A 13,336-nucleotide genomic window follows, 5' to 3' on the forward strand; every position below is an offset into this window, starting at 1 on the left:
TCTATCTATCTATCTATCTATCTATCTTTCTATCTATTTATCTATCTGTGGACAGGGTTTCTCTGTGTAGCTCTGGCTATCCTGGAACTTGATCTGTAGACCAGACTTGATCTGGTCTCATGGAGTTCCCCTTGCCTCTGCCTCTCAAGTGCTGGGATTAAAGGCACGTGCCACCATCACCAGCCATCTTGCTGCCTCTTATCCCCCACAAAGTCCCCCAGGCCTGGTTCCGGCCTTGGTGAAGGGGACCCTAGAGTCGGAGAAAGTGACCACATATGCCCTCATACACTGTGGTCTCCCAGACTCACTAACAGTGCGAGAGAGCCCTAGGCTAGCAACCACAGCCATGGCCACATTGCTCTTTGTGGCTAAGTGAACAGTCGGCATTGGGGACCACTCAACATAGCTTCTCTAGCTGGAGGGCTTGTCTCTTCTCCCTGGGCTTTCCTGTCCCCTGTGGAAGAATAAACGAGCATAACCAGCCCTCTCGCTGCAGGACATTCAGCACAAGTCTCCACCCCTTGATCAGGTCACAGTATGTGACATCGACCAGCCAGCAGGCATTCTCCCCAGCCTCAGCCCCTCCTTGCATCTTCATCCCCTATGTGTGCAATGGAGCTGAGTCAACCAGAGCCAGGGTCCTTACCTACAGAAACTGTGCGTGGTACGTGGCATCACCAGGGCCCTGGGGGAGGGGAAGAGGTCCAATGAGGTGTCGGTTCCCTATTGGCCTAAACCACAGATAATTCGAAAGCACATCCTCACCACAGCCTCAGCAGCTCTACCAAGTAGCTTCAGAGGCCATGAGGCTGCCGTTGTTGCTGCTGTTTGGGTGTGGGGCTCTCCTGGGGAGCCTTGGGGATAAGGCTTCGCTCTCAGCTACCGCCCCGATGCTGGATGATGAAGAGAAGTACTCATCCCACATGCCTGCCCACCTGCGCTGCGATGCCTGCCGGGCTGTGGCCTACCAAGTAAGCTGTGCCTGTTCCCAGCCGTCCCCGCTCGGACCACACCATCTACCTTACACCCCGCCTCTGGCCTTTAACCCCCGGCCCTCAGCCCCAAGCAGCAATCTTTCCAGGACACTGCAGCCCCCTTGAATCGCTAATGCCTCACTTTGCTCATCTGCCTGGTCACCCTTTGGTGACCCATCTGGTCTTGTCACCCAAGGAATCGCTCGTCCTCTCACAGTCCTCCCTGTCGGTGCCCCTTTCCATCTCAACACCCTCCCCACGCCCCCGGGGCGCCTCTACTCTACGTGTTGAGCACTGTATGTGAACCCACCAGGCTTGTCCTTTCAAGGGTACCTGTGTGCCCACACTTCTGTGTGTACTCAGGGGGAGCGAATGCATGTGCTGTTAAAGACTGGGCTCTATTTATTTGGTTATTACTCTATTTATTTGGTTATTATTACTGTTGTTATTATTATTAGCTTTTCTTGTTCTCATGGTTTAAAAATAGCACGTGCTACTGGGCAAGTGTGCCCTGGAGAAAGGGTCAGATCTTCTACACAGCATCTCCTCCTCCAGCCCCGGAGAAGTAGGTCCTGCCTGAACTGGCCCAGGCGGGCCTTGGGGCCTGCCAAGGGGAAATTGCAGCCTGCCTCCCAGGTGCTTCCGCCCACCCGTCAGCAACTCCGCCACCTCATAATCCCAAGAGACTAGGGTGTCTGTCCTTCTCTCCTTCCCCCAATCGGCCAGCAGTCCCAAGGCCCTAGCTCTCAGCACTTCCTCATTCCAGATGGGCCAACATCTGGCAAAGGCAGAGGCCAGATCTCACGCTCCAGACTCCAGTGGACTGCAGGAGCTGAGTGAGTCGGCCTACGTGGATGCCCTGGACCGGACCTGCTCTCAGAACTGGCAATCGTGAGTTGCCAGTCCAACCCCTGCCACCTTCCTTAAGGGAAGGGCCTGATGGGTCTGGAGCTTCATCCTCCCTCATGCGCATTCCATGAAGGCTTTGGAATGGTTGAAGAGGAGGGGTTGGCTGGACTGAAGTCTGGGCTAGAGTTGCTGTTAGGAATATGGGGGTGGGGGACAGATGGTCACAGAAAGGTCACTATGAGATCCTAGGCCTTGGACCTAACTGTGTCTGAGCTCTGCAAATGTCCAGTATTAGCTCAGAACAGGAGGAAGTCCCTCCCTGGCCTGGCCCCCCTTGATCCTATACCCATTGCTTCCCACCACCATCAGCTATGGAGTCCAAGAAGTGAACCAGGTGAAGCGTCTCATGGGCCCAGGACTTAGCAAGGGGCAGGAGCCAAGCATAAGCGTGATGATTACGGGGGGACCCTGGCCTAACAGGTAATGACAGTGTGGGGGAAGGAGCCCCTGGAGTTCTGATTTGCCCCCCCCCCCCAGCTTTTCTGAGGGCAGGTGAGGATTCAAGGTGCCTGTTGCTCCCTCAGGCTCTCCATGACGTGTTTCCACTACCTGGGAGAAGTTGGAGAAGACCAGATCTACGAAGCCTACCGCCAAGGCCAGGAGTCTCTGGAGGCGCTGCTCTGTGGGGGCGAGCAGGGGTCCTGCTCGCAAGAGACCCAGGCCCGGAGAGAAGAGCTTTAGTCTGAGCTGTGAAACCTCTGAGTCGTCTCTCTCTACTTTTTTTTTTTTTTTTTTGGAGATAGGCTCTCATCATGGAGCCCAGGCTAGCCTTGAACTTGTCCTGTGGCCTCAGCCTGGAAAGCAAAAGCGCTGGGATGACTGCCCTGAGCCTTTGTGCCTGGCCCTCCCCTTCCTTTCAGCTGTGATGGTGGGAGCGGGATGGGGGTGGGGGTGGGGGAGTCAGGAAGCCTGGCTCTTGCTGCCAATCTTCTTCCTCCACCCTTCGCTGGGGCACTGGGCTGCGTCCACCTTTCTACTTTCAAATAAAGCTCAGTGCCCTGAATCCTCTCTGTGAAAGGGTTTGGGGACGGGAGAGTGGGGCAGACAATGGGGTTTCTGTTGAAGTCCTTCCCATGAGGGTCAAATTCATATCACTCCTCCCACCCAGAAGAGAGCTGGCATGGCTGGAGGTGTGAGCAAGTTAGGAAAGGATCTAGTCAGAAGGGAAAGTGCAGGCAGCCACCTTGTGGCCACTGAGGCGTAGACTTCCTGCTGTCCACCCATTTAGATTAGACAATGGAGGCTCAGCTAAGTAATGAATGAAAATGAGGACGCGGTGCTCCTAGGGATGGTTAAGGAGGAGGGTTTTGTTGTAGGTTTGAGTTAGGGAACAGCCAGAGGTGTCTGGAAAAGTCTGAACTGAGCCATGAGAGGAGATGGGGCAGGGGGCAGGGGGCAGGGGGCAGGGGGCAGGTGGGGCAGGAAGTGGGGGGGACAAGAGGACCAAGAGAGTGCACCTGGCAGAAATGGCAGATTTATGAAGGGATGAGACACTGGGGGAAGGGACCCAGCCCCTGGGCTGGAGAGGGTTAGGGTAGGGGTGTGGTGAGAAGTGCTGGGAGGACCTATGGGTCCTGAGTGGGCCTTGTCCTGGGTTTCTTTGGGACCCCACAAATAAAAAGAGTAGGGGCTGGGCTGACTTTGCAGGCAGGAGCTACGCTGGCTGCTGGAAGAATTGTGGTGTCTCAAGCAAGCCCTGGAAACTGCTCTGGACCCCTACTATCCTTGTGAGGATCAATTCATTAAGGAATTGTTAGGGTCCCAAAATTCAAAACAACCCAAGCTGACATAAGAATCCAGCAAAGCAAGTCTTTATTTGAATTAAGCAGCAAAATCAGCCAGGGACAACAGCACAGACTTGGGAGCTGACTGCATCTTTGAACGTTCATCCTAGTATTTAAGCAGGTGACAAAATGTATTGTGCTTAGGCCGCTACTGATAGATCAGGGCCAAAGAACAGACTAGGGAGCTGAACTATGACCCCAACCCAGAATGTTACAGATTTTTAAAGCTCCAAAACCACAAAGATCTGTGCCAAGTTACAGTCACATTTTTTTGCCACCAATCCTTTGTTCTTTCACGGTTAGGAACGATCATTATGTTTTGGGGGAACAAAAGAATAAGGAGGAAGTTGGTTAGCCATCTGGAAAGCTCCCCTAGGGCCCGGGAACTTGAACTTAATTTCACCTTATGATCAAAATGGAGTCTGAAAACAAAATGACAGTACTAAGGATAAGTCTCATTTGTTTGATGCCAACAGAATGAAAACACAGCAGCTTCCTCTTAGATTAATTTGATCAAGATCAGGCCCAAGTCTGAAGTCTTCACTTCTCTCCTTGTACCTTCTGATTGTCCATAGTCTGTTTTCCGGCCTGTTTGTAATCTGTGTGTTGTTTATGTGTGCTTAAACTGTGCCTGTCCCTTACAAAGGGCCTGACTCTGTATTTACAGTTTGTTTTCAGACAGGGTCTCGCTATGTGGTCCTGGCTGGCCTGGCACTCATAGAGATCCGATTGCCTCCGCTTCCCAAGTGAGGCAGTGCGCCACTAAACTGAGCTATGAGGAATGAGGGATTCTTGATAGAAATCTTTAACAGAGTTTTATGAGGGAAAAGGTCGCTCTGCTGCTCCCAGCTGACTCAGATAGTAAGTGAAGCTGCCATCAGTCCACTCCAAAGTATTGTGTGTGCCGTGGATATTTGTTTTGAGGTTCCTTTTCACCTGTTGGCTGTTTTCAGTAGTTACCACCACAAATACCTACACACACTATTCTGGGGCAGGGCATTGAAGAATAATTTAGAATTAAAGCTGTGCGTTGGCGTGGATTGTAGAAGCTGATTGCATGGGAAATCTAGGGCAAGTAAAGTTGGTTACAGTGCTCTCCTAAAGGCGGGTTAAACTTAAGCAGGGTAAGCAAGCACTCGGTAGAATAGCAGATTAACTACGCAGTTGCGAACAATCTGAAGGGGTGTTATTAACTTTTCTGTGAGGGTTGCCAAAAGTTCAGTCTACTGGGGGTCAAGAAATATCTTTATAAAAATGTATCACCATACCCCACATCCCGTTGATAGCATCTAGGGGTCTTAATCAGGTTTTTATTTTATTTTTTTCTGTCAGTTAAAGAATTAAAAGGCAGGAGGCTGGAGAGATGGCTCAGAGGTTAAGAGCACTGCTTGTTCTTCCGGAGGTCCTGAGTTCCATTCCCAGCAACCACATGGTGGATCACAACCATCTATAATGTGATCTGGTGCCCTCTTCTGGCGTTCAGGTGTACATGCAGGCAGAACATTGTATACATAATAAAATAAGTAAATCTTTAAAAAAAAAAAGAATTAAAAGGCAGGGGGAAAAAAGTCTTGAATAAAACAAGTAGTGGCAGAGAATTCTGGAACACTGAAAAACAGCAGCAGACAGAACCCGCAGCTGAAGAAAGCCGTTTATTAAATGTAAGGCAACACACGCACAGCAGGAGAAAAAGACCCTCCGAAAAGCAGCGGGGGGCCTCAGGAAGCCGAAAACCTGGTCTCTGGAGAGTTTTTTTCCTCCCTTAATTTAGGGCTGGTCGGTTTGAAGAGAAAGACAGGATGGTTGACCGGCCCACAACTGTGTGTCCTGATCCAGCTTCCAACTTGTTGAGCCAGTCTGTTAGCAAGAGGCCTGCTGGCAAGAGAAAAGGTCCACACGGTCTTGGTTTCAAGCTGCCGGGCTTTGGTTTAAGGAGGATGAGGAAGAAGCCAGCCATCCGGAAGCTCGCCACCTTTATTACCTGGTCATGCCGTCCTGCCTATCTGCCAGCCTAACAGAACATGTCTGTTAGGGACATCAGTGAAACCATTTTCTCTGGCTTGGAATAATGCAGAGCCTGCAGGAGAGGAGTCAGCCACAAGGTTGGCATCTGGGATATGAGCCCCAGCAGGCTTTGACACGTTAATAAAACAACCCTAACGTGGCATTGAGAGGCTAATGAACCAGCACCAAAAGGTGAACCCCAATGGCACAAAACTCATGCCCACTGGACAATACAAAAAAGCTGGAGATTTGGAAGTGACCCGAGGACCACGGTGCTACCAAACTCCTCAGTCAGCCCGCGCCTCTGTGCAGACGCCCATTGGCAAAGGGGACTCCGACTCTGGCCTTGGGGACTGTCCAGCACCACTGCAGAGTTCACACATCCCCTCCGGTCAGCACGAGCCACTGGCTGAATCTCTCAGGGGCCTTCTGGGCCTTCCAGCAATGCCACTCTCCTGACCTGCCACAGATGAAGCACCTCGCGGCCAACGGCAGTGGAGCCAGCAAGCTGCCAAGAGCTTCCAGCCGGAGAACTGCCTAGTGGAACATTAGCTGCCCGACGACCCAGCCCGGCGTGTTGAGATACCTGCGTACGTGGGATCGCTGTAACCTTTAGAGCAGCCCAGCATGGTAAAGAGCATTCGTGTGACTAAACCGAGCGTATCTGAAAGGCAAATACGGTGCGGGCATGCTCACTGCCGAGTGCCTCAGCCTCCAGGGCAGGCTCTCGGCAGCGTCTAAGCCTTAGTCCCTCACCGCGCCAGCCACTTTCTTCCCCGGCCCTCACCCCAGACAGAAACCGGAAAGCCAGGGCCCAGGTTGCTGGCTGGACCCTTAGGAGTGTGGATCTGGGCAGATGCCTGTGATGAGGGCCCGCGGTGATCCTGTCTGACGTCACCAGGGCAAACGGGGATGGGGGTGGGGGTGGGGGGTGTTCCTGCTTGGTTCTTAGCCTTGTGTTTTGTTAGTATTTTAAAAGGTGGGGTGGAGAGAGGTTACAAGGACTTGGCTTAGTCCCCAGTGCCCACACAGGGGCTCACAACCATCTGCAGCTTCAGTTTCAGGGGCTCCAGCCCCCTCCTCTGACCTCCGGGACCAGGCGTGCACATACAGGCAAAAACATGGACACACATAAAATAAAAATAAATCATGCTACTTAATCAGGGCGTTTGAGCCTCTGTGCAAGGGAAACCCCATTGGCAAAAGGACTTAGAGACTGGCCACTGTGTAACTCTGTTTTGTTTTGTTTTTTTTTTTTTGAGACAAGATCTCACTATATAGCCTTGGCTGGCCTGGAACTTGCTCTGTAGACCAGGCTGGCCTCAAACTCACAGAAATCTACCTGCTTCTGCCTCCCAGGGGCTGAGATTAAGGGTGTGTGCCTGGCTCAAAAATAAACAAACCTTAAAGAAATTAAAAATAACTGGACTCTTCCTCCCTAGCCAGCTGTAGTGATATATGCCTTTAGTCTCAGTGCTCAGAGGCAGAGACAGGTGGATCTCTGTGAGTTCCAGGCTAGCCAGAGCTACAGAGTGAGTTTCCGGTCAGCTACGGTTACACGGTGAGACTCGTAAAGGAAGCTTTGGTTTCTCTGTAAACTCAGTCACGTCAGGTACACGTGTTTCTGTTTTAATGCCGAGTGTGAGATCTTAGTTGGGCTAGAGTTTGTCCACAGCTGTTAATCGTCTCCTGCGGGTCATGTTTTTGCCAGCTGTAACCGCCTTCCGCGAGCAGCACGTGAGAGGGGCGTGGTCTAGGACGCAGAGTATAGATAGGGTAGCCCAGCCAAGAAGAGGCGTGTGGTGGTGGAGTGTGGCTGGCTGGGCGTGTAGCAATTTGGAGAAACCGGGGAGGCGGACAGTGCGGAGGACGGCGGCTTGGAGAGGACTGCTGGCTGAGTCTGCTGTTGCCGGAGCTTGGTATAGAGCCCTAGGCCCTGAACAGCTGGGAGAAGTAAAGGGGTCCTCTCTCCCCCACGTAGGGTTGGGAGGCTGGAAAGGAGGTTGAGGCCTAAAGACCCCAAATAAAGTAGAGTTTTAAAAAAAAAAAAAAAAAAAAAAAGAGCACTACAGGGCTGTAGAGATGCCTCAGAGGTTAGGAGCACTGGCTGCTCTTCCAGAGGTCCTGAGTTCAATTCCCAGCAACCACTTGGTGGCTCACAACCATCTATACAGGGATCTGATGCCCTCTGCTGGTGTGTGTGCAGGTGTACATGCAGGCAGAACACTCATCTACATAAAACAAGTAAGTCAATCTTAAAAAAAAAAAGAGCACCACAGAGACTCTCTTTAGATAAAAAAAAAAAAATTTTTTTTTTACATGTGCTCAGAAGGACACTGCAGGACAATTCTATCAGTTTGAGAGAAAAACAAGGCAGACGAGTTATAAATCTCAGAAGCTGCTAGTGGAGGGAGATGGAAAAGAGGGAGAGAGATGTTTTAAGGGTCCAAGAGAGCAGGTAGGTTTGCCAATGGAGGAGGTGTGCAAGCGTTTACAAACGAAAGAAGAGTTAGGGATTGATCAAAGCAACGTGGAAATAAAAGCAGATGGGCATGTCCAGAAGCAAAAAAAAAAAAAAAAAAATTTTTTTTTTTTTAAATCAGAATAACTGAAGTGTCTGAGCCTCTCCTCAAAAGTGAGACTGTGTCTTGTGTGTGGGGTTTTGGACTTTTATAGACTTTTATAGGAAGGATGACTGTTGTTAAAATAATAATGAAAACCTCAACTGTTCTATTTTACCAATTAGATGCTGGTGTGAAAGCCTGTTAGCTCACAGAGGCAGAGAAAGCACCCAGCTGACCTTCCTTCTCAGTTCAGTTCTGGATGGAAAAAAACCCAAAGGCTCACTAGTACAACTGGACAGTCCAGGAGAAAAAGGCCAAAAAAAAAAACTAAGGCTAGCTCAAAGGCCCAAAAGGCCAGAGAGCTACAGAGCTAAAGCCCTTTCTACTTCTACACAGATATTTAAACACCCTCAACTCAAAGTCCCTCCGACTCCTTAATCCCTATCAGCTGGTTTCTTGCTCCAACTCTTGACCTAGGGTTAACTTTATTAAATCTGGTATACAGAAATCTCTTTTTTTTTTAAAGATCTATTTACTTTTTATAATTTATCTACTTATTATGTATACAGTGTTCTGCCCTGAATGTACACCTGCACGCCAGAATAGGGCACCAGATCTCATTCTAGATGGTTGTGAGCCACCCTGTGGCTCCTGGGAATCGAACTCAGGACCTATAGAAAAGCAGCCGGTACCCTTAACCTCTGAGCCACCTCTCCAGCTCCAGAAAACTCTTGGATTAAACCACACCAAAGAAACAGGGTTTTACAGTTCACAGTCTTGGGGTTCACAATGGGATCAGGCGACCTTGGGGACAGAGACTGCATCTGCAGGCCAGCTCCCCGGGGTCCGGAGGTGGTGGATGCTATCAGGTTTGCTGTGTGGGTCGCCTTATCAGAGGATCCCACAGGCCTTGAGGTGGATGCTGCTGCCCAGAACTTCTCAGTCCACATGAGGCTTTTAGGTAGCTAACCTTTCCCAGACTGTCAGAAAAAGCATGCTTAGGCTTTGGCTGGTATCCAAAAGGGTGCAGGGCATGTGTGTGTGTGTGTATGTGTGTGTGTCTGTCTGTCTGTCTGAGTCTGTCTTATAACCTGGGCTAGGACTCAGAAAGTAGGTGGGTTCGATGGATGGTGGAGGGTCTGTGAGTGGTCCCACTAAGGAAGCTGACTGATTTCTGGGAAGGACATTGTTTAAGGGATGTTGGCCTTAGTGAGTCAGCCTTCCTAGGGGGTGGGCTCTTGGCCAGGTGATTGACAACCCAGCTGGATTAACTTGCATCTACTCAGTATGTGTGCACTCGTGTGTGCTCATGTGGAAGTTGCAGAATGACTTGCTGGGCTCAGCTTTCCCCTTCTACCATGTGGACCCAAAGGATCAAACCTAGCAGCCAATGTCCTACCTCCCAAATGACCTCTTTTCTTCTACCGAGACAGGTGTCTGAGTGCTCTACTGTGAAGAGACAGCATGACCAAGGCAACCCTTATAAATCATTTGACTGGGGTCTTCTTACAGTTTCAGAGGGTTAGTCCCTAACCATCGTAGCGGGAAGCAGACAGGCGTGGTGCTGATCTGCAGACAGCAGGCAGAGAGACACTGGGCCTGGCATGGGCTTATGGAAAACTCAAAGTCCACCAGCACTGACACGCCTCTTCCAACAAGGCCATACTTCTTTAGCCTGGTGACTAAGCACTCAACTTATGAGCCTATTCATGTGCAAACCACCAGAGAGAGGGACACAGGGAAGAGTTTGGGAAACCTCAAAGCTCACCCTCTCCTCCTCCAACAGGGCCACATTTCCAAATCCTCCCAAACAGTTCACTAAGCATTCAAACATGCATGCCTATGGGGGCCATTCTCCTTTAAACCAACACACAGGTGTGTTAGGGTTATCTATCTATCTATCTATCTATCTATCTATCTATCTATCTATCGAGGGAGGGCATGTTAGTGATAGGATGAAAGTTGCAAGTGAGGGGTGAGTACCTTGGTGGGCCTGTGACAAGGTGTACCCATGCAACAGAGCTGGTGTAAGAAGTTTATTGTGGAAGGGGAGAATGATAGAGGCAGACAGGAAGAGACAGAGGAGTGGAGGTCTGGAGTTTGTGGGGGGGCTTTTATCTGCAGCACACATCTGGCACACCTGGTGGTGGTAGGTGATGATGTAAGCTGCTGCTAGGCTCCTGAGAGCAGGGCAGTGGGGTCACCTGAATACTAACAATTAGAATGGCTTCTGGGCTGTGGTCCAGCCAGTCCAACAATGGCTGTCTATCAAAGGAAGGTTCGAGAATCCAGTAGATTTTTAGTCTATGAGGCTAGGTGTCTTCAGTATCTGCCAGAATCCCAAAGACGTAGGCTGTAGTGGCAGTGAAGAAATGGCCAGTGAGAGTAAAGCCAAGCAGGCAGAGAAACCAAGTTTCTTCCGGGTCCTTTCCATAGGCTGCCAAGAGAAGTGTGGCCAGATGAAAGGTGGGTTTTCCACCTCGGAAGACCCAGAATAAAAGTGGGTCTTCCCGCTTCAAATGATATAGTTAAAAAAAATCCCTCACAGGTGTTCCTAACCCTTGCATTTTAGTTAATTCCAGGTATAGTCAAGTTGGCCGTCAAGAAAAGCCATCACACAGGGTCTCATCATGTAGCCCAGGCTAGCCGGAGGCTCACTGTGTAAACCAGGCTGTCCTTGAACTCACAGAGCTATCAAGATAGGGCCATTGCTGGGATTTAAGGAGTGTGCCACCATGCCAGCTCGGCCTGGACTGACGCTTGAGAGGAGAAACAATAGGTAATGTTCTAATCTTTGGAGCAGATCAGAATGTGGTCTCCACCCCACATTCTTTTGAGAAGTAGGTTTAAGGCGCGGTGACAAACATGTTTATCTTCCTAATGTTGCCAGAGAAACAGGAGTGGGGTCCAGAGCTGCCCCGGGGGGAGAGGTTTGTCCCTCCTCAGAGGCCTCTATATATCAGTGTTTAAAAGACATTACTGTGGGAGGACTGGCATCCTGGCCCATGCGGGGGACACATTTTCAAGCCTTTTATTGTAGGAGTCCTGGTGAGGTCTGGGCTCAATTGAGCAGTGATTGAAGAAGTGGGGGTAGGGGCTCCATTTCTGCCACCTGCAGAGCGCTGGGAGGAGTTGCAGAAGGCCCAACAGGTCAGACGGCTTTGAGAACCAGGAGGGAGAGAGCAACCAAGACGCTGAGGAAAAGGCTGGAGCTGGAAAGGGAACTTCTTTCAAGACGACATGAAGCTACTGCCCAGCTGGAGAGCCGTGCTGCCCTTGGGCCCATGGCCTGGCCTGTGCCCCTGTATCCCAGCCTGGCCATGGGCTCAGCAACCCAGAAGTAAAGGTAGTGTCTGGGGTGGTTGGGCCTCCAGTGCGGATCTCAGGCCCCGTTCTAGACTGCTGAATCAGTCCCTTGCTCCTCAGGACTGTTCTGCTAGCTCAGGCTCTAGCCTCCGCCAGAGAGGAGAGACGTGGGTACAGAGTGAACACCAAGGAAAGTGGTCAAAAAGGTCCCATGTTCAACCTAATGACCCGATATACTCACACATTTATCTATTTCTTACCCCTTTGAAATAGGTTGGTTTTTTTCTTTCTATTTTATTATCTGAAGTGTTTTGTGTGTGTGTGTGTGTGTGTGTGTGTGTGTGTGTGTGTGTGTGTGTGTTAGTATTTTGGAACAAAACCTTCTGGGCCTATTTTATTATCTGAAGGTTTTTTGTTTTTTCTTTTGAGACAGGGTTTCTCTGTGTAGCCTTGGCTGTCCTGGACTCACTTTGTAGACCAGGCTGGCCTGGAATTTACAGAGATCCGCCTGCCTCTGCCTCCCCGAGGGCTGGGATTACAGGTATGTGCCACCACACCTAGCTAATTGAGGGTTTAACTATGTAGCTTTGGCTTGAAACTCACTCTGTAGACCATGCTGGTCTTGAAATAACAGAAATTGGCCTGTGGCTGCTGAATTTTAAAGGCAGAGCTATCAAGATAGGGTCTCATGCAGCCAAGGCCCCTGGAGCCTGGTTTTGAACTCCTTTTCCTCTTGCCTGCACTCCCCTTGTGCTGGGATTACAGGTATGTGGCATCTTACCCAGCTTTTCTAGAATTAAATTATATTTAGTGTGTGAGTTTGAACATGTACAATGGTGTGTGTGTGTGTGTGTGTGTGTAACAACTTGTGAGAGTCAAGTTGTCTCTTCTAGCATGTGGGTCCTGGAGAGAGGACTGAACTCTGGTCATCAGGTTCGGTGACAAGTGCCTTTTCCTGCTGAGCCATCCTGCCAGCTCCCAGTTTTTATTTATTTAGGATTAGTTGTGTGTGTGTGTGTGTGTGTGTGTCTGTCTGAGTTTGGCTATTTCTGCTATAGGGGTACATGTGGAGGGAAGCCAGCGATTTCCCTCAGGTCCTGGAGGTCAAACCCGGGTCATCAGGCTTGGTGGTCCACGCCTTTACCTAATGAGCCATCCAGCGAGCCCTTTCCGGTTACTTTTTAGGCAGGGATTTTCTATGTCAGGAATTATTTTTTAGGGTATAGTCCAGGCTGGCCTGGATGGAACCCACTATGTAGGCCAGCCTGGGCTTGAACTCACTGTGATCTGCCTGCCTCAGCCTCCTGAGTACAGGGATAACAAGCATTAACCACAAGACCCAACAATATTCCTAATATTTTTGCAACAAGGGCCCCCTTCTCATTTTCTTTTAAGATTTATTTATTTATTATGTATAAAATGTACTCTCTGCATGTACACCTGCAGGCCAGAAGAGGGCACCAGATCTCAGTATAGATGGCTGTGACCCACCATGTGGTTGCTGGGAATTGAACTCAGGACCTCTGTAAGAGCAGCCAGTGCTCTTAGCCTCATCTCTCCAGCGCCGCCCCCCCCCTCGAGCCCATTTTCACCGAGTCCCACAAACTGCGTCGAACATATGTGGTGAAGGGTGGCAGGGAGGGCACAGAAACCAACCTGAATTTAACAGCGGGGTTTTTTTTTCTGAAACCCCATTTCCTGTCTGGCCTTGGTGCTATCACTACTAAGTCTTTTTCTTTGAGCAGTGAAAGAGTTAACACACACAGGGCAGCCGCAGAAAATATTTGTGACAGCA

General features: G+C 50.1%; 1 protein-coding gene across 1 annotated transcript; it reads left to right on the plus strand.

Moving 5' to 3' along the window:
* Window positions 1–33: 33 nt before the first annotated feature.
* Mzb1 (marginal zone B and B1 cell specific protein) lies at window positions 34–2,908 on the plus strand. Its single transcript, XM_060377444.1, has 4 exons — window positions 34–971; window positions 1,741–1,865; window positions 2,193–2,303; window positions 2,408–2,908. Exons 1-4 carry the CDS (start codon window positions 804–806, stop codon window positions 2,562–2,564), a joined length of 561 nt encoding a protein of 186 aa, XP_060233427.1. The 5' UTR covers window positions 34–803; the 3' UTR covers window positions 2,565–2,908.
* The last annotated feature ends 10,428 nt before the right edge of the window (window positions 2,909–13,336 follow it).

This window comes from Meriones unguiculatus, chromosome 2 (assembly GCF_030254825.1).
Source record: "Meriones unguiculatus strain TT.TT164.6M chromosome 2, Bangor_MerUng_6.1, whole genome shotgun sequence".
NCBI classification, from domain to species: domain Eukaryota; kingdom Metazoa; phylum Chordata; class Mammalia; order Rodentia; family Muridae; genus Meriones; species Meriones unguiculatus.